Raw genomic sequence first — 18,447 nt, forward strand, 5'->3', positions numbered from 1 at the left:
ACCACGGTACAGATTTCTAATCAGCTCTGAAACTGCAGAGGCACTGATCAGCTCTTAGAGATAAGGCTTTCTTCTGCAGTGAGAAAAGAATCTGAAAATTTACCTGCCACCATGGGGGACAGAAGCCCCTTCGAAACGGACATGCTTACCCTGACCCGCTACGTTATGGAAAAGGGGCGTCAGGCCAAAGGCACCGGGGAGCTCACTCAGCTGCTCAACTCCATGCTGACGGCCATCAAAGCCATTTCCTCGGCCGTGCGCAAGGCGGGCCTGGCCAACCTGTGAGTGAGATCCCGTTGTGACCCCGGCCCGGTGGGGGTGGGTAGAGCTGCAGGAGTCTGGGCCGGAAACTGGGTCAAAAGTATTAACCTGCGCGCCCTGCAGGGAAATGGTCTTTCAAGTTTCTGCCAGGTGTGCTTTGATAAGAGGGCCTTTGACTTGTTTCAGGAAAGGCACAAAATTCTTGGAGACATTCTATGGAGGAAAAAAAAGCATCATTTTTCCAGTCGCTGTGTATTCTAATGACAACAAGCTCGGGGGCTTGTTCCATGAAAACATATTAAATCTGAAATCTGTTAGTTGTTTGGTCATGTCCGACTCTTTGCAACCCCATGGACTGTAGTCCACCAGTCTCCACTGTCCACAGAATTTTCTAGGCAAGAATACTGGAGTGGGTTGCCCTTTCCTTCACCAGGGGATCTTCCCGACCCAGGGATTGAACCTGGGTGTCCTGCACGTCAGGCAGATTCTTCACCCTCTGAGCTAACAGGGAAGCCCACCTCTGACAAGGTGACTCTTATTTGCATTCTCACTGGCACGAAGCGACCGCCGGGAGACTTGAGACGGCTCCTGACGCCCTGGGCAGATAGGAGCGGTTTTATTGTCACGGCCTTTGCCCATAGTTGTCAGGAGCTAGAAATCATTTACCGAATCTTTCTTTCTCTCATTTACCAAATCTTAAGGCCCGTCATCCATCTCCTGTTCATCGTTGAAAGAAGCGTTTTGCTTTTAAAACCAGTTGTTATTTCTTCTCTGTGACTCACACTTCTGTCCCCTTGGTATGCAGGACGCTGGGAGGTGCTGGCCTGGGAGTGGGGAATGAAGGGCCTTCTTCCACTTTGCTCTCTTGGAGCTTCACCCAACCCAGGAGGCCAAGTTCAGGCTGTGCCGCTGATCCTCACAGCCAAGGGTCCGGTTCCAGTCTGTGGTGAAAAGGAGCAGTCTTTGGGTTTCCACTTTCCTAGTAGCAATTCCAGTGGAGGTCCTCTCAGAAGATGAAGAGACCCATTATTGATTATTATTATTATTCCAAAATGAAGAAATAGCCGTCCAATAATTTAAAATATTTATTCTTGGGCATTCCCTGATGGTTCAGTGATTAAGACTCTGTGCTTCCATTGCAGGGTGCATGGGTTCGATCCCTGGTTAGGGAACTAAGATCCTGGCAGCCAAGGGACCAAAAAAAAAAAAAAAGTAAAAAATATTTATTCTTAACAACTTAGCACTTCTAACACCAAAAACAATGTGATAATTACAGAATTTATTTATATTAATGTGAGGTTTCGTGACCCAGTAACCCAGTAATGAGCTCCAAGTCAGAGGAGATTGTGACTGGCTTCCCCTCTCTCTGTGTATTGCTTTAACTGTCTTAGTACCTCGCTTGGCAGTAATGACCGACACCACCTTTAAGGACCTTCGTGAGTGTGAGCCACAGCCACTTGCCTCTGTTCTGTGCCTGCCTGATGGTGAGCCAGGCTGTGTGTAGAGTAGTTCCCTGGGCTGCCTGCTGAGTGTTACTCACCTGAATGGGCTCCCTTGTGCAGGGGGCTGGGCAGGGCAGGGGTTATGGCTAATTGCAACAGAACTCTGACTTCGTGGTCATGTAGTGTCCACAGGACGTGGACTTAGGGATTGGATAATTCAGGTGTTCCTCTGACTTGGTTTTTCATACCATCTGATTAAAATCAATGGCCCACTCTCGCTAGGGCCTGTAAAAATGTAAAATGGCTTGGATACTAATATCCTTTAACTAACTTGTGGGGCTGTTATAAGGCTTAGTAAGTCCATGTGATAATGATTTTGACATTGCCAGCCCCATAATAAATGCTCAGTAAGTGCTCATTATTTTTTGTTGTTCAGTCGCTCAGTCATGTCCGACTCTTAGACTCCACAGACTGCAGCATGCTAGGCTTCCCTGTCCTTCACCATCTCCTGGAGTTTGCTCAGAGTCTTGTCCCTTGAGCTGATGATGCCATCTGACCATCTTATCCTCTGTCATCCCTTTCTCCCCCTGCCCTCAATCTTTCCCAGCATCAGGGTCTTTTCCAATAAGTCGGCTTTTCACATCAGATGGCCAAAGTACTGGAGCTTCAGCTTCAGCATCAGTCCTTCCAATGAATATTCAGTGTTGATTTCCTTAAGAATTGACTGGTTTGATTTCCTTTCTGTCCAAGGGACTCTCAAGAATCTTCTCCAACACCACAGTTCAAAAGCATCAATTCTTCAGCACTCAGCTTTCTTTATAGTTCAACTCTCACATCCATACATGACTACTGGAAAAACCATAGCTTTGAATATACAGACCTTGGTTGGCAAAGTGATGTCTCTGCTTTTGAATATGCTGTTTAGATTTGTCATAACTTTTCTTTCAAGGAGCAAGTGTCTTTTGATTTTGTGGCTGCAGTGATTCTGGAGCCCAGGAAAATAAAATCTGCTATGGTTTCCACTTCTTTCCTCAACTATTTGCCATGAAGTGATGGGACAGAATGCCATAATCTTAGTTTTTTGGATGTTGCGTTTCAAGCCAGCTTTTTCACTCTCCTCTTTCATCCTCACCAAGAGGCTCTTTAGTTCTGTTTCCCTTTCTGCCATTAGAGTGGTATCACCTGCATATCTGAGGTTGTTGGGTTCCAAGTCCAGTTCAGTTAAGTCGCTCAGTCAAATCCGGCTCTTTGCGACCCCATGGACTGCAGCACGCCAGACTTCCCTGTCCATCACCAACTCCTGGAGATTGCTCAAACTCAGGTCCAAACCTGGGGCAATTTGCGGGCTAACAGGTTGATGTTGCCAACTGACCACTAGATGGCGGGCGCAGCCCGTGGAAACAAAATGTCAGCCTTTCACACTTGATCGGAGGGTAGAGGCAGGATTCTTCAGTTAGGCAGAGACCATGTGTTCTGCCAATTCAGATATTTCTGTCGCTTTCCCATTTAGGGGACTTCAAGCCCCTCATTCCTCTGCTTCCTCTTTTTTGGAAGATATTTCTAGGCACATGCTCCATAAATGCAAAACTAATCAGAAAGTCTCATATTTTTCTTTTTTTCTCTGCTTCCTGCTGTAGGAAGAAGGGAATGCTGACCCCAGAATCCTCTCCACAGCTTCCTAATGTCAAAATGCAGAAAAATTCATTTAAAATTTGTCAGTAAAATTTTAATGTTGGTAAAAGCAGTAAGAAGATAAAAGCATTTTCCTGTCCATGATCTAACTTGGAGCAGTTGTCAGGCAATTAGATCTCTTGTGAATGAGCTTCCATTCTTTCTGAAAGGAGAGGTGTTGATGGAGGGACTGTGGGGAGGGAGGGAGATAGAGCAATATGCCCAGTTCCTGCAAGGAGGGTGCACAGGGTGGCCTGAGGGGTAGAGTAAGGGCAGGGTTAGTGTGGTGTTGGGGAGAGGTGTTTGCAAAACACAGAACAGAGAGCCTCTCTTCCCCACCACCCACAGGCCCCAGGCACCCCAGCTTTTCATTCTCCAGTAGAAGCTGCATTAAACAGGAAAACTGAGTTCCCAGGGTTTGTGAACGCTGTAAACGCTGACGCAGAACAGTCTAGTTTTGTCACTGTTGTGTGTTTGTTTGCGTTTATTTTGAAGCAGGAGGTACAGTCTTTGAGGTCAGTCTACCAGTATCACTTTCCAAGGCAGAGCTCATCACATCAGACATCAAATAATGGGGGACACCTGTTGGGGAGAGGGGAGATGTTGTCAGTCGGGGAAAGGGGTGAGAAATGAGTTGTTTCCCGGTTTAGGGTAAATCAGTAGCTCTCAACCCTGGCTACTTGTTAGAAACTTGAAGAATCCTTCAATAAATAAACGGTGTTAACAAAAAGGAGAGGCAGGAATTACTTTCCTGCCATCCATTCCTTGCAATTCAGAGAAGGTGTACTGAGCTTCTGAGCACTGTGGAAACAGGCACAGTGAGTCATAGCCCTTGCCTGCAGTGAGCAGACAGTCCAGCAGGGAGGACATTCCCATGAACAGACTGTGAGCTGCTGTGGAAGACCTGGTATGTGGTGGGACCAGGGAAGCTTCTAGAAGGGGTTAGGAGGGCTAAGCTGTTGGTGGGCAGAAAGCACTCCCATGGGGTGGGGGGGACACCCCATGACTGAAGGTGGGAAGGAGAGAAGCAGCTTGCGGGGTGCTGGTGGCCTCAGGACCTTTGCGGCTGTTGGAATGTGGAAGGCTGGAGGGGAGTGAAAGAAGAGCATGGAGCCCGGGGACAGTGAACCAGGAGTCCATGGAAGGCAGGCGTGTGCCCACGCAGGCTTCCAGAGGCTGAGGGTGAAAGGCTAAGAGGCAAGGCCAAGTGTGGGGCCAGGGCTTCCTTGATGGGGTCTGAAGCCAAGTATGGGGGACTTGGGGACTCTGGGAGAGATGGGGGTGATCTGACTGGCTTTTTAGAAGGTTCCTACCCACGAGGACGGGAGCTGGAGACTTTAGATAGCAATCCTCTATAACCCAAAGCACCCAAATAGAATTTTTACACTGGCACTCTTTCTTATATTGCTTGGTAATGGTAATAAAGAACCAAATTAAATTTTATCCCTAATTTCCTTCTTTATTCAAGTAATGCCAGGCTGCCAGCAGAACAGTTTAATTCAGCCCAACAGGCCACTATTTGAGGGTAATCAACAAATACTAGAAATTCCAAGGCTGGAAACCCACAGTCCTTTACTTTTTAAAGTTTTTAATTATGGCGATGCGTCTGACTTTATGAACTCCCCCTCCATCTTTCAGGGCCCCGAAGGAGGCGGGGGTGGGGCAGAGTTGTACATTAGTAAGATTGAATTCTGTAGTGTTACTGGGGTGACTAGGGACTTGGAACAGTGGCTCCGACTCAGGGTAAGAACCAGCGCTGTGAGACAGGATGCACTCGGTCGTATTTATAATCTGGAGACCCTGGAGCCGTGAAGGGAAAAGAGGGATACAGGGGAGGTGTCTTGGCGTCCTGGCATCTTCGCTGGAGTCTGGGCTCCCTTCCTGATTTCGTCCAGCTTTTTGCCGTCTTAGGTACGGAATCGCGGGAAGCGTGAACGTGACGGGGGATGAGGTGAAGAAACTGGACGTGTTATCCAACGCCCTGGTGATCAACATGCTCCAGTCCTCCTACAGCACCTGCGTCCTGGTGTCGGAAGAGAATAAAGAGGCCATTATCACCTCCAAGGAGAAGAGGGTACGTGTGGCCGCCGGGCTGAGGTTCTTCTATTCACCATTAGAGGGCGCAACCGAACTGGGAAGAATCTTTGATTGCCTTGCTTTATTTTAGTTTCTGGGATTTTCCTCAATTGCTTAATTTTTGTTTTCCAGAAACGATGGCTTGCATATTTCTTCACTTTGAAGTTTTATGCTGTCTGGTCGAAAAGACTCCATAATAAGGAAGTGATTCATTCAGGAAATATATCAGTGCTTTACCGAAACTTATCAGTGGACAGGGTTCATTTTGGGTTTTCACCTAGTGTAACAAATGCCAACGTTTTGGAGCTTGATAATCAGATCCAGTAAAAAGCAGAGTTCCTGGAAAGAGCGATATTTTTGGTCTTTTACTCTGCTCATCCCCACAATCCTCACCCCTTCCCCAAGGGGGTTTGGTTCTAGCAGAGATTTCTTCAGGCCTGACAATCTGTTAGACTAAAACAGAAAAGAAATTGTAAAGATTGTTGCTCTTGCCTTAATACAATGGTAAACTTGTTTAGCTCATGGCATGCCTGGGGAGGGTCTATATTCAGTATGGTTCCACAGTTTATTTTTTAAAAAATTCGTGGCCAAAAATTCAACCCATGTTCAGTTGCAATACAGTAATACCAAATAAATGTCAGCACTGTTGGCTCTTGTTTTATGCACTGGGTCTTGGGACAAGATGCCATTTCTTTATGATTAGCTGAAAGGATGGAAAAAGTAAAGCCAAATTAATTAAACACTTACTGTATACTGGGGACTGTGCAAAAGCCCTTTGTATTTGTTGTCTCACGTAATTCAGGCTAAGTCACACCTGTTATTTTCAACTCAACTGTCACAGCAGCTTCTGAACATTCTCCATTGTGTGCTTGACGTTGAACAAATAACTGCTGAATGCATGCATGAATGAATGGGCTGATTTGGATTATCTACAGGGAGAATGAAAGATTTCCAAGTTTATGGATTCCACTCCCCCACCCCTACCTTCTATTGAGAAAGAAAGAAGGAAGGAAAGAAAGGAAAGACAAATTAAGCTAGGGCAGTACTCATTGGAAAGTCAGGGGTAAAGTAGCTAAGCAGTGGGAGAAATGATTCCCATTTTACTTAATGTTGTGCTGGCAGTATTTAATGAGCCAGGAGACCCTAGTCCCCATCATTAAAGCTCTCACAGAACCTTGAACCTAAGAGGTCTATAAAAAGTATCTGGTGATTTCTTTCTACCAAGTTGTCTGTGACAGCAGTGTGGGTAGACATGAGGGACCTGGTATCTCAGGACCCCACCTGGTCTGTCTTCTGGTCTTCACATCAGAAAGGAAAGGTGGATGCAGCAAAACCCAAAGGAATACTTTTATTCTGCTGATGCACTTACATACAGCTGCTATCTTAATAAGAGAGGCCCAGAGGCCCAGGGACCTTGTTCTGAAGTTTTCTTTTGGTAACAATGTGCCAAAATGAAGAAAGCCTGTCTTGGGAGAAGCTCGATGTATCAACAATTCAATAATGACCTTACTATGGACTTAGGTAGAACTTGTCCAAGTTTATCTTCAGCTTCTCCAACTCCTTCCAGCACAGTGCCCAGTTCAGACCTGGTTTCCTCTTGCACTTTCAGCAATTCCGAGTTCCCAGTGGTCCCAGGTAGGAGGGGAGGATGAAGCCAGGGTAGGTGGAAGCAAAGATATTTGGGGGTAGATGGGACCTCCATTAGCATCAGCTAATCTATTTATGGGCAAATGAGCTCTGAACTGCACAATTAATATATGTGGATATGCTCTGCATTCCTTAAGTAATTGTAGTTTTTGATAAGGATATCCCTTTGCTGTAAATCGCTTTTGATGGGGTGTTACCTGCCAGACTCATCCACTTACAGAGTGTGTTGACTGGAAAAGGGTGTTGACTTACACAGAGTGTGTTGACCTGTGTTGATCAGGTGTTCTGCCCTCTGTGCATGTAGGGGAAGTACGTGGTCTGCTTTGACCCACTGGACGGATCTTCCAACATTGACTGCCTGGCTTCCATTGGAACCATATTTGCCATCTACAGAAAGGTGAGCAAACAGTCTGCTCTTTAACACCTCCTTCCTCTGTTGGTTTCAGGAAGGTTCCTGGGCTCGGAGCCATGAGTCTGGAGTTCTAACCTTTGTCCTCCCACTCAGCAGACACACCATGGCAGGCAAGCTACGAACCTCCCTCTGCCTCAGGATCCTCACTGAAGACCTGAGTTGGTCTTTTCCTTCAGCCCTCTTCTCAGTGTTCATGGGGAGGTAGGGTGAGCGGATACATGGGAGCTTGTTTTGAAAATCTGGATGCAATACAGATGCCAGACATGGAGTTAGGTTCCAAGCGACATCTGAAGGCCCCTGTGTTCCTTCCTTATGTATCTCAAATCTTATTGCATTCATTTTCTGTTGCTGCTGTGACAATTCACACGCATTTAGAGGTTTAAAACAACACCCATTTATTGTGTCCCAGTTCTTGGGTCAGAAGTCTGATGGCATGGCTGAGCTCTATCTGATAAGGCCCAAATCTGGGTGTCAGCTGGCCTGGTCTCCTATTGAGAAGAGCTCGCTTCCAGGCTCATTGAGGTTGTTGGCAAAATTCAATGAAATAGTCAATATCCATCCCCTCAATAGTTACAGATTTTTGTTCTTGTGATGAGAACTTTCAAGATCTACTCTCACATTAGTTGCTCAGTCGTGTCTGACTCTTTGCCACCCCATAGATTGTAGCCCACCAGGCTCCTCTGTCCATGGAGTTCTCCAGGCAAGAGTACTGGAGAGGGTTGCTATCCTCTTCTCCAGATCTTCCTGACCCAGGAATCGAACCTGGGTCTCCCACATTGCAGTCAGATTCTTTATCATCTGAGTCACCAGGGAAATTTCATAGCAGCTTTCAAATATACAGTGTGGTATTGTTAACTGTAGTCACCATGCCATCCATTACATCCCAAGGACTTATTTATTTTATAACTGGACGTTTGTACCTTGACCACCTTCACTCACTTCACCTACCTCCATCCCCTGATTCTGGCAACCACCAATCTGTTCTATGAGCTGTTTTTTTTCTCTGAGTCCACATATAAATGAGATCATATAGTACTTATCTTTCTCTGACTTATTTCATTTAGCATAACATTGTCAAAGTTCATTCATATCATCACAAATTGCAGGATTTCCCTCTTTTTCATGGCTGAATTTTATATGTGTGTGTATATATATATATATATATATATACATATATATATATATATATATATATATGTATATATATATATATATATATATGACTTCTCTGGTGGCTCAGACAGTAAAGCATCTGCCTACAATGCAGGAGACCCAGGTTCAATCCCTGGGTTGGGAAGATCTCCTGGAGAAGGAAATGGCAACCCACTCCAGCATTCTTGCCTGGAAAATCCCATGGACAGTGGAACCTGGTCGGCTACAGTCCATGGGGTCGCAAAGAGTCAGACACGACTGAGCGACTTCACTTTCACTTTCATATATATATATGTGTATATATATGTATACATATGTATACATATATATATACATGTACATATATATATACATGTATAGATATATATACATGTATATATATGTATATTTGAAATAGTGATTTCGTTTCCTTCATGTGTATACCCAAAAGTATAATTCCTGGAAATTATATAGCTCTATTTTTAGTTTTCTGAAGAACCACCACACTGTTTTCCGTAGTGGCTGTATCAGTTTACATTCCTACGGGCAGTGCACAAGGGTTCCGTTTTCTCCACATCCTCACCAACATGTGTCTTCTCTCATCTTTTTATTTAGTCCTGGCAGGTGTGAGGTGATATCTCATAGTGGTTTTGATCTGCCTTTCCCTGATGGTTAGTGATGTTGGACACCTTTTCATGTACCTGTTGACCCTTTGTATGTCTTCTTTGGAAAAATGTCTATTTGGTCAGATTGTTTGTGTTTTTTTGCCATTAAGCTGTGTGAGTTCTTTATATATTCTGAATATTCATCCCTTATTCTATGTATAATCTGCAAATGTTTTTGCCTTTTCCTTTTTTATGATGGTCTTAATAGCGTCTTAAAACCAACTGATTTAAAAATGAAAAGGAATAATGAAGGAGGCTGTGCATGTGTGCAGATAGGGGATATGTTGGAAATCTCTATTTCTTTCCCACAATTTTTCTGTGATTCTAAAACTGTTCTAAAACAATGGAGTCCGAAACAAAAAACAGAGGAATATTATTATATATAATATGGGCTATTCACATATGGATTTTGGTGATTTTCAAACACAGAGATTTTGTCTTAAAATTTAAGTAAAGCACAGGCTTTGAAGGCTAGTCCAAATAACCATAGATTCTCTCTGATTGTATTGCTAAAGAAGGGGGACAATGTTGCTTAATGGTCTAGTGAGAAAGCAGGTCACTTCAGAGCTCTAATTACCAAAAAACTGCAAAAGAAAAGACACTGTAAATAAAATGAACAGGCAGGTGACAACTAAGGAAAATGTTTGCAACACATAAGGAATTTACATTTTTCACATATAAAAAGCAAATCAACACTGCCTGCATGCCAAGTTGCCTCAGTCATGTCCGACTCTGCTACCCTATGGACTGTAGCCCACCAGGCTCCTCTGTCTGTGGGATTCTCCAGGCAAGAATATTGGAGGTGGCCGAGCCCTCCTTCAGGGGATCTTCCTGACCCAGGGATTGAACCCAAGTCTCTTATGTCTCCTGAATTGGCAGGCAGGTTCTTTACCACTAGCATCACCTGGGAAGCCCAAAATCAATAAAAAGAAGATGAATATCCAGATAGAAAAGTAACCAACGACATGAAACAGGCAACTTACAAAATAAATAAAATGGTCAATTAATATATAAAAATTTACTTTATTAATTATACAAAATGGCAACTAAAGCAAGTTTCTTTTTTTTTCACCCATCAAGTTGACCAAGTTGAAAAAACAACACTATATTAGGTTTATCAGATTAAATTAAAATGAATGCTCTTGTCACTGGTACCAGCCTTCGCATGGCGAATGGGCTTGCATAACTCTGTGAAGTTATGAGCCATACTGTGCAGGGCCACTCAGGACAGATGAGTCATAGTGAAGAGTTGTGGCAAAATGTGGTCCACTGGGGGAGGCAATGGCAACACACTCCAGTATTTTTGCCAGGAGAACTCCATGAACAGTATGAAAAGACAAAAGCATATGACACTAAAAAATGAGCCCCCCAGGTTGGAAGGTGTCTAATATAATACTGGGGAAGAATGAAGGGCAGTTGCTAACAGGTTCAGAAAGAATGAAGCCGCTGATCAAGGAGGAGATGGCAAGACTGAACATCTGCTTTTTAGTAGATGTTAGTGAACATTACATGTTAGGAATTAGTGAACTAAAATGGATGGGAATGGGTGAATTTAATTCAGGTAATCATTGTATCTACTACTGTGAGTAAGAATCCATTAGAAGAAATGGAGTAGCCCTCATAGTCAACAAAAGTGTCTGAAAGGAAATACTTTGGAGCAACCTCAAAACTGGCAGAATGATCTTAGTTCATTTCCGAGGCAAACCATTCAGCATGACAGTAATCTAAGTCTATGCCCCAACCACTCATGTCCAACTCTTTGCAACCCCAGGGACTGCAGCACTCCAGGCCTCCCTGTCCATCACCAACTCCCGGAGCTTACTCAAACACATGTCCATCTTATCCTCTGTCGTCCCCTTCTCCTCCTGACTCCAATCTTTCCCAGCATCAGAGTCTTTTCAAATGAGTCAGTTCTTCACATCAGGTGGCCAAAACATTGGAATTTCAACTTTAACATTAGTCCTTCCAATGAATATTCAGGACTGACTGATTTCCAAAGAATGGCAAGGAGAGATAAGAAAGTCTTCCTCAGCAATCAATGCAAAGAAATAGAGGAAAACAATAGAAGAGGAAAGACTAGAGATCTCTTCAAGGAAATTAGAGATACCAAGGGAACATTTCATGCAAAGATGGGCATAATAAAGGACAGAAATGGTATGGACCTAACAGAAGTAGAAGAGAGTAAGAAGAGGTGGTAAGAATACACAGAAGAACTATACAAAAAAGATCTCCATGACCCAGATAAGCACGATGGTGTGATCACTCACCTAGAGCCAGACATCCTGGAATGTGAAGTAAAGTGGGCCTTAGGAAGTATCACTACGAACAAAACTAGTGGAGGTGATGGAATTCCAGTTGAGCTATTTCAAATCCTAAAAGATGATGCTGTGAAAGTGCTGCACTCAATTTGTCAGCAAATTTGGAAAATTCAGCAGTGGCCACAGGACTGGAAAATAACAGTTTTCATTCCAATCCCAAAGAAAGGCAATGCCAAAGACACTAGAAAGTAATGCAAAAATTCTCCAAGCCAGGCTTCAGCAATACGTGAACCAAGAACTTCCAGATGTTCAAGCTGGTTTTAGAAAAGGCAGAGGAACCAGAGATTAAATTGCCAGTATCCACTGGATCATCGAAAAAGCAAGAGAATTCCAGAAAAACAGCTATTTTTGCTTTATTGACTATGCCAAATCCTTTGATTGTGTGGATCAAAATAAACTCTGAAAAATTCTTCAAGAGATGGGGATACCAGTCCACCTGACCTGCTTCTTGAGAACCTGTAAGCAGGTCAGGAAGCAACAGTTAGAACTGGACATGGAACAACAGACTGGTTCCAAATAGGAAAAGGAGTACGTCAAGGCTGTATATTGTTACCTTGCTTATTTAACCTATATGCAGAGTACATCATGAGAAATGCTGGGTTGGATGAAGCACAAGCTGGAATCAAGATTGCTGGGAGAAATATCAATAACCTCAGATATGAAGATGACACCACTCTTATGGCAGAAAGTGAAGAAGAACTAAAGAGCCTCTTGATGAAAAGCTGGCTTAAAGCTCAAATTTCAGAAAACTAAGATCATGGCATCCGGTTCTATCACTTCATGGCAGATAGATGGGGAAACAGTGGAAAGAGTGGCAGACTTTATTTCTTTGGGGCTCCAAAATCACTGCAGATGCTGACTGCAGCCATGAAATAAAAAGATGCTTGCTCCTTGCAAGAAAAACTATGACCAACCTAGACAGCATATTAAAAAGCAGAGACATTCCTTTGCCAACAAAGGTCCGTCTAGTTAAGGCTATGGTTTTTCCAGTAGTCATGTATGTATGTGAGAGTTGGACTATAAAGAAAGCTGAGTGCTGAAGAATTGATGCTTTTGAACTGTGGTGTTGGAGAAGACTCTTGAGAGTCCCTTGGACTGCAAGGAGATCCAACCAGTCCATCCTAAAGGAAATCAGTTCTGGGTGTTCATTGTAAGGACTGATGTTGAAGCTGAAACTCCAATATTTTGGTCACCTGATGGAAAGAACTGATTTATTGGAAAAGACCCTGATGTTGGGAAAGATTGAAAGCAGGAGAAGGGGATGACAGAGGATGAGATGGTTAGGTGGCAACACTGACTCAATGGACATAAATTTGAGTAAACTTGGGAGTTGGTGATGGACATGGAGGCCTGGCCTGCTGTGGTTCATGGTATCGCAGGGAGTTGGACACGACTGAGTGACTGAACTGAACTGATTTCCTTTGGGATGGACTGGTTGGATCTCCTTGCAGTTTAAGGGACTCTCAAGAGTCTTCTCCAACACCACAGTTCAAAAGCATCAATTCTTCTGTGCTCAGCTCTCTTTATATTCCAACTCTCACATACATACATGACTACTGGAAAAACCATATCTTTAACTAGACAGACATTTGTTGGCAAAGGAATGTCTCTGCTTTTTAATATGCTGTCTAGGTTGGTCATAGTTTTTCTTGCAAGGAGCAAGCATCTTTTTATTTCATGGCTGCAGTCAGCATCTGCAGTGATTTTGGAGCCCCAAAGAAATAAAGTCTGCCACTCTTTCCACTGTTTCCCCTCTATCTGCCATGAAGTGATAGGACTGGATGCCATGATCTTAGTTTCTGAATGTTAAGCTTTAAGCCAACTTTTTCACTCTCTTCTTTCACTTTCATCAAGAGGCTCTTTAGTTCTTCTTCACTTTCTGCCATAAGAGTGGTGTCATCTTCATATCTGAGGTTATTGATATTTCTCCCAGCAATCTTGATTCCAGCTTGTGCTTCATCCAACCCAGCATTTCTCATGCTGTACTCTGCATATAAGTTAAATAAGCAGGGTGACAATATACAGCCTTTCCTGATATACTCCTTTCCTGATTTGGAACCAGTCTGCCATTCAGGTATGACCTAAATCAGATCCCTTATGATTATACAGTGGATGTGACCAAAGGATTAAAGGTATTAAATCTGGTAGACAGAGTGCCTGAAGAACTATGGATGGAGGTTCGTAACACTGTATGGGAGGCTATGACCAAAGCTATCCCAAAGAAAAAAAAATGCAAGAAGGCATAGTGGTTGTCTGGGGCAGCTTTAACTGAGGCAAGGAGAGAAGCAAAAGGCAAGGGAGAAAGAGAAAGATATATCCAAATGAATTCAGAGTTCGTAGAAAACAAGAGAGATAAGAAGGCCTTCTTAAATGAACAATGCAAAGAGAAGGAGAAAAATGATAGAATGGGAAAAACTAGAGATTTCTTCAAGAAAATTGGACATATCAAGGAAACATTTCATGCAAGGATAGGCATGATAAAGCACAGAAAACATAAGGATCTAACAGAAGCAGAAGAGATTAAGAAGAGTTGGCCAGAATACATAGAACTATATAAAAAAAGGCCTTAATAATGCAGATAACCACAATAGTGTGGTCACTCACCTAGAGCCAGACATCCTGGAGTGTGAAATCAAGTGGGCCTAAGGAAGTATTACTATGAACAAACCTAGTGGAGGTGATGGAATTCCAGCTGAGCTATTTAAAACCCTAAATGATGATGCTATTAAACTGCTGCACTCAATATATCAGCAAATTTGGAAGACTCAGCAGTGGTCACAGGACTGCTGGTCAGTTTTCATTCCAATCACAAAGAAGGATAATGGCAAAAAATGTTCAAACTACCATACAATTGCACTCATTTCACATGCTAGCAAGGTAATGCTCAAAATCCTTCAAGCTTGGCTTCAACAGTATGTGAACCAAGAACTTCCACATGTACAAGTTGGATTTAGAAAAGGCAGAGTAATTAGAGATGAAATTGCCAACACTTGTTGGATCATGGAGAAAGCAATGGAGTACCAGAAAAATCTTACTTCTGCTTCATTGACTATGCTGAAAACTTTGACTGTGTGAATCACAATAAACTGTGGGAAATTATTTAAGAGATAGGAGTACTAGACCAACTTATCTGTCTCCTGAGAAACCTGTATGTGGGTAAAGAAGTAACAGTTAGAACTGGAAGTGGAACAACTGACTGTTTCCAAATTGGAAAAAGAGTATGACAAGGCTGTATATTGTCACCCTGGTGGTTTAACTCATATGCAGAGTACATCACACAAAATGCCAGGCTGGATGAATCACAAGCTGGAATCAAGATTGCCAGGAGAAACAACAACAACCTCAGATATTCAGATGATATCATTCATTGCAGAAAGTGAAGAGGAACTAAAGACCTTCTTGATGAAGGTGAAAGAAGAGAGTGAAAAAGCTGGCTTGAAAATCAACATTCAAAAAAACTAAGATCTTGGTATTCAATACCATTACTTCATGCAAGTAGAAGGGGAAAAAGTGGAAGCAGTGGCAGATTTTATTTTCTTGGGCTCCAAAATCACTGAGAATGGTGATTATAGCCATGAAATTAAAAGACACTTGCTCCTTAGAAGGAAAGTTATGACAAACTTACACAGCGTATTACAAAGCACAGACATCACTTTGCCAACAAAGGTCCATATAGTCAAAGCTATGATTTTTCCAGTAGTCATGTGTGGATGTGAGAGTTGGACCCTAAAGGATGTTGAGTGCTGAATACTTGATGCTTTTGCATTGTCCTGAAAGAGACTCTTGAGAGTTCCTTGGACTACAAGGAGATCAAATCAGTCAATTCTAAAGGAAATCGACCCTGAATATTCGTTGGGAGGACTGATGCTGAAGCTAAAACTCTAATACTTTGGCCACCTGATGGTAAGAGCAGATTCATTGGAAAAGACCCTGATGATTGAGAAAGATTGAGGGCAAAAGGAGAAGAGGGTGGCAAAGAAAGCATCACTGACTCAATGGACATGAATATAAGCAAACTCAGGGAGATAGAGGAGGATGGAGGGGCCTGGTATGCTGCAGGCCATGGAGTTTCAAAGAGTGGGATGCGACTTAGTGACTGACCACCACCAACAACAAACCATAAGTTTATTTTTCATGTCTGTAACTCTATTTCTGCTTATATGTGAAATCTACCAAAAAAAAAAAAAAAAAAAAAAGTGGGCTTCCCTGGTGGCTCAGATGGTAAAGAATCTGCCTGCAATTCAGGAGACCTGGGTTCAATCCCTGGGTCAGGAATTTGCCTTGGAGAAGGAAATGGCCACCCACTCCAGTATTCTTGCCTGGGAAATCCCATGGACAGAGGAGCCTGGCAGGCTACCATCCATGGGGTCGCAAAGATTCAGACATGACTGAGCGACTAACACACACATTAAAAAAAAGAGTACAAATAAATTTATTTACAAAGTGGTGGCTTCTCTTGTTGTGCAGCATGGTGTCTAGACGAGTGGGCTCAGTAGTTGCAGCCCTGAGCTATAGAACATGGGTCCAGTATTTGTGGCACATGGGCTTAGTTCTTCCGAGGCATGTGGGATCTTTTTGGAACAGGGATCGAATTGGAACTTATAGAACATGGGTCCAGTACTTGTGGCACATGGGCTTAGTTCTTCCGAGGCATGTGGGATCTTTTTGGAACAAGGATCGAACACTTTTTGGAACAGTGTCCTCTGCACTGACAGGCAGATTTGCATTTACACCACCAGGGAAGTCCTAAAACTTAATCTTTTATTGTTTTTTCTTGGCCCTGCCACACAACTTGTGGAATCTCAGTTCCCTGACCAGAGATTGAACCTGGGCCGTTACAGTGAAAGCCTGGAATCCTAACCACTAAGCCACCAGGGAACTCCCTAAACATAAAACTTTAAAAAAAATTATAGTAAAACATAAGATAAAAATCTCTAGGAATTAGGGCTTAAGTTCTTAGACCTAATTCCAAAATCATCCATAAAATTTTTAAAAATGATAGTTGGATTTCATTAAAATTAAAAACTTTTGCTTTGCAAAGAGCTCTTTTAAGGGGATGAGTATAAAAACTGTAGAGATTATTTGTAAACCACATGCCTGACAAAGGACTCATACCTAGAATATAAAAGAACTTTCAAAACTCAACTGTAAAAATGCCAGACAATTCACTTAGAACATGGAATGTGAAGAGACATGTCACAGAACAGGTAAGGTAAGTTTTTTGGCAAATAAGCACGTGAAAAATGTCCAACATCACAAGTCATTCAGCTCAGTTCACTTCAGTCGCTCAGTCGTGTCTGACTCTTTGCGACCCCATGAATCGCAGCACGCCAGGCCTCCCTGTCCATCACCAACTCCTGGAGTTTACTCAAACTCATGCCCATCGAGTCAGTGATGCTATCCAGCCATCTCCTCCTCTGTCGTCCCCTTCTCCTCCTGCCCCCAACCCCTCCCAGCATCAGGGTCTTTTCCAATGAGTCAACTCTTCGAATGAGGTGGCCAAAGTATTGGAGTTTCAGCTTCACCATCAGTCCTTCCAATGAACACCCAGGACTTATCTCCTTCAGGATGGACTGGTTGTTAGGAAAATGCAAATTAGAAAATGCAAATTAAGTGCTGTATCTTTATGTGATGGTGTGCACATAATCTACTCATGTTAAAATACCATAGAGCTATACATGCACTTAATACCAACCTCAGTTCCTGGTTTTAATATTGTACTATCATAAAATATATAAAATGTAACTATTTGAGGAAATTGGGTGAAAGGTACACAAGATCTTTCTGTATTATCTGTGCAACCTCCTATGGATCTATAATTATTTTTAAGTAAAAACTTAAAAGAATTTTTTTAAAAATTTATTTTATTTTTGGTTGTGCTGGGCCTTCATTGTTGTGTGAAGGCTTTGTCTAGTTGCTGCAAGAGGGAGCTACTCTCCAGTTGCAGTGTGCAGGCTTCTTGTTGTTGTGGCTTCTCATGTTGCAGCGCATGGGGCCTAGGGTACGCAGGCTTCAGTAGTTGCGGCTTGCCGGCTCTAAAATGTGGGCTCAGTAGTTGTGATGCATGGGTTTAAGTTGCCTGGTGGCATGTGGAATCTTCCCGTGCAAGCTGTGTCCCCAGGATTGGCAGGCAGACTCAACCACTGGATCACCAGGGAGTCCAAAAATGTTTTTTAAATTTAGGAAAAACCTAAACTTTAAGTGACAGAGATTGGTTAAATTTGGAGTGTCCATACAATAGACTATTCAGCATACTGGTGAAAAAGTATATATGAGTGTGAATAAATTTGCATATGTTTATGTGTGTATGAACTGAATGCAACAACCACGGGCCGGATTGCACTGAGATAGGAAAGCAGATGTAAACAAGACAGTCAGCACTGCCAGCATGGAGCTTACAGTCTGTTTAGGAAGCCGTACATCAATCATGCTAATGAGTTACACTGGGAGCGTCAGAGGAAAAGCATTGAGTACCCAGAAGACCAAACCTTGAAGTCTGGGAAGGCTTCTATGGGGAAGCTGATGTTTTACCTGAGACTTGAAGGCTGAGTATGAGTTCCTTAGGTAAAGGGTATGGGAGAAAGGAGAGAGCCATTCTGACTAGGAACACATGCACAGGCAGAGTCCTGGAGCTCACATGCAGGATGGAATGTTCAAGAAGAGAAAATAAGCTTGGTGAGCCAGGGCCTGGGTTTAGAGAGGGAGAGGATGGTGTTGGACAAGGCTGGTCGGCCAGCAGGGGCCAGGTCTTGGAAGACCTGGTAAAAGGAGTTAGGAATATTGGACTCCAAGGCAGTGGGAAGTCAGTGAAGTGTTTCGAGAAG

At 43.1% G+C, this 18,447-nt stretch overlaps 1 protein-coding gene across 1 annotated transcript in view; it reads left to right on the forward strand.

The window, feature by feature from the left end:
• FBP2 (fructose-bisphosphatase 2) overlaps positions 1-18,447 on the forward strand; it is a 45,222-nt gene continuing 26,775 nt past the window's right edge. Inside the window, exons 1-3 of the mRNA XM_061163699.1 lie at positions 1-281; positions 5,286-5,448; positions 7,402-7,494. Of these exons, the coding sequence (XP_061019682.1) occupies positions 112-281; positions 5,286-5,448; positions 7,402-7,494 (426 nt within the window). The 5' untranslated portion in view covers positions 1-111. The remainder of the gene's footprint in view (positions 282-5,285; positions 5,449-7,401; positions 7,495-18,447) is intronic.

This window comes from Dama dama, chromosome 16, assembly GCF_033118175.1.
Source record: "Dama dama isolate Ldn47 chromosome 16, ASM3311817v1, whole genome shotgun sequence".
In the NCBI taxonomy this organism is placed as follows: domain Eukaryota; kingdom Metazoa; phylum Chordata; class Mammalia; order Artiodactyla; family Cervidae; genus Dama; species Dama dama.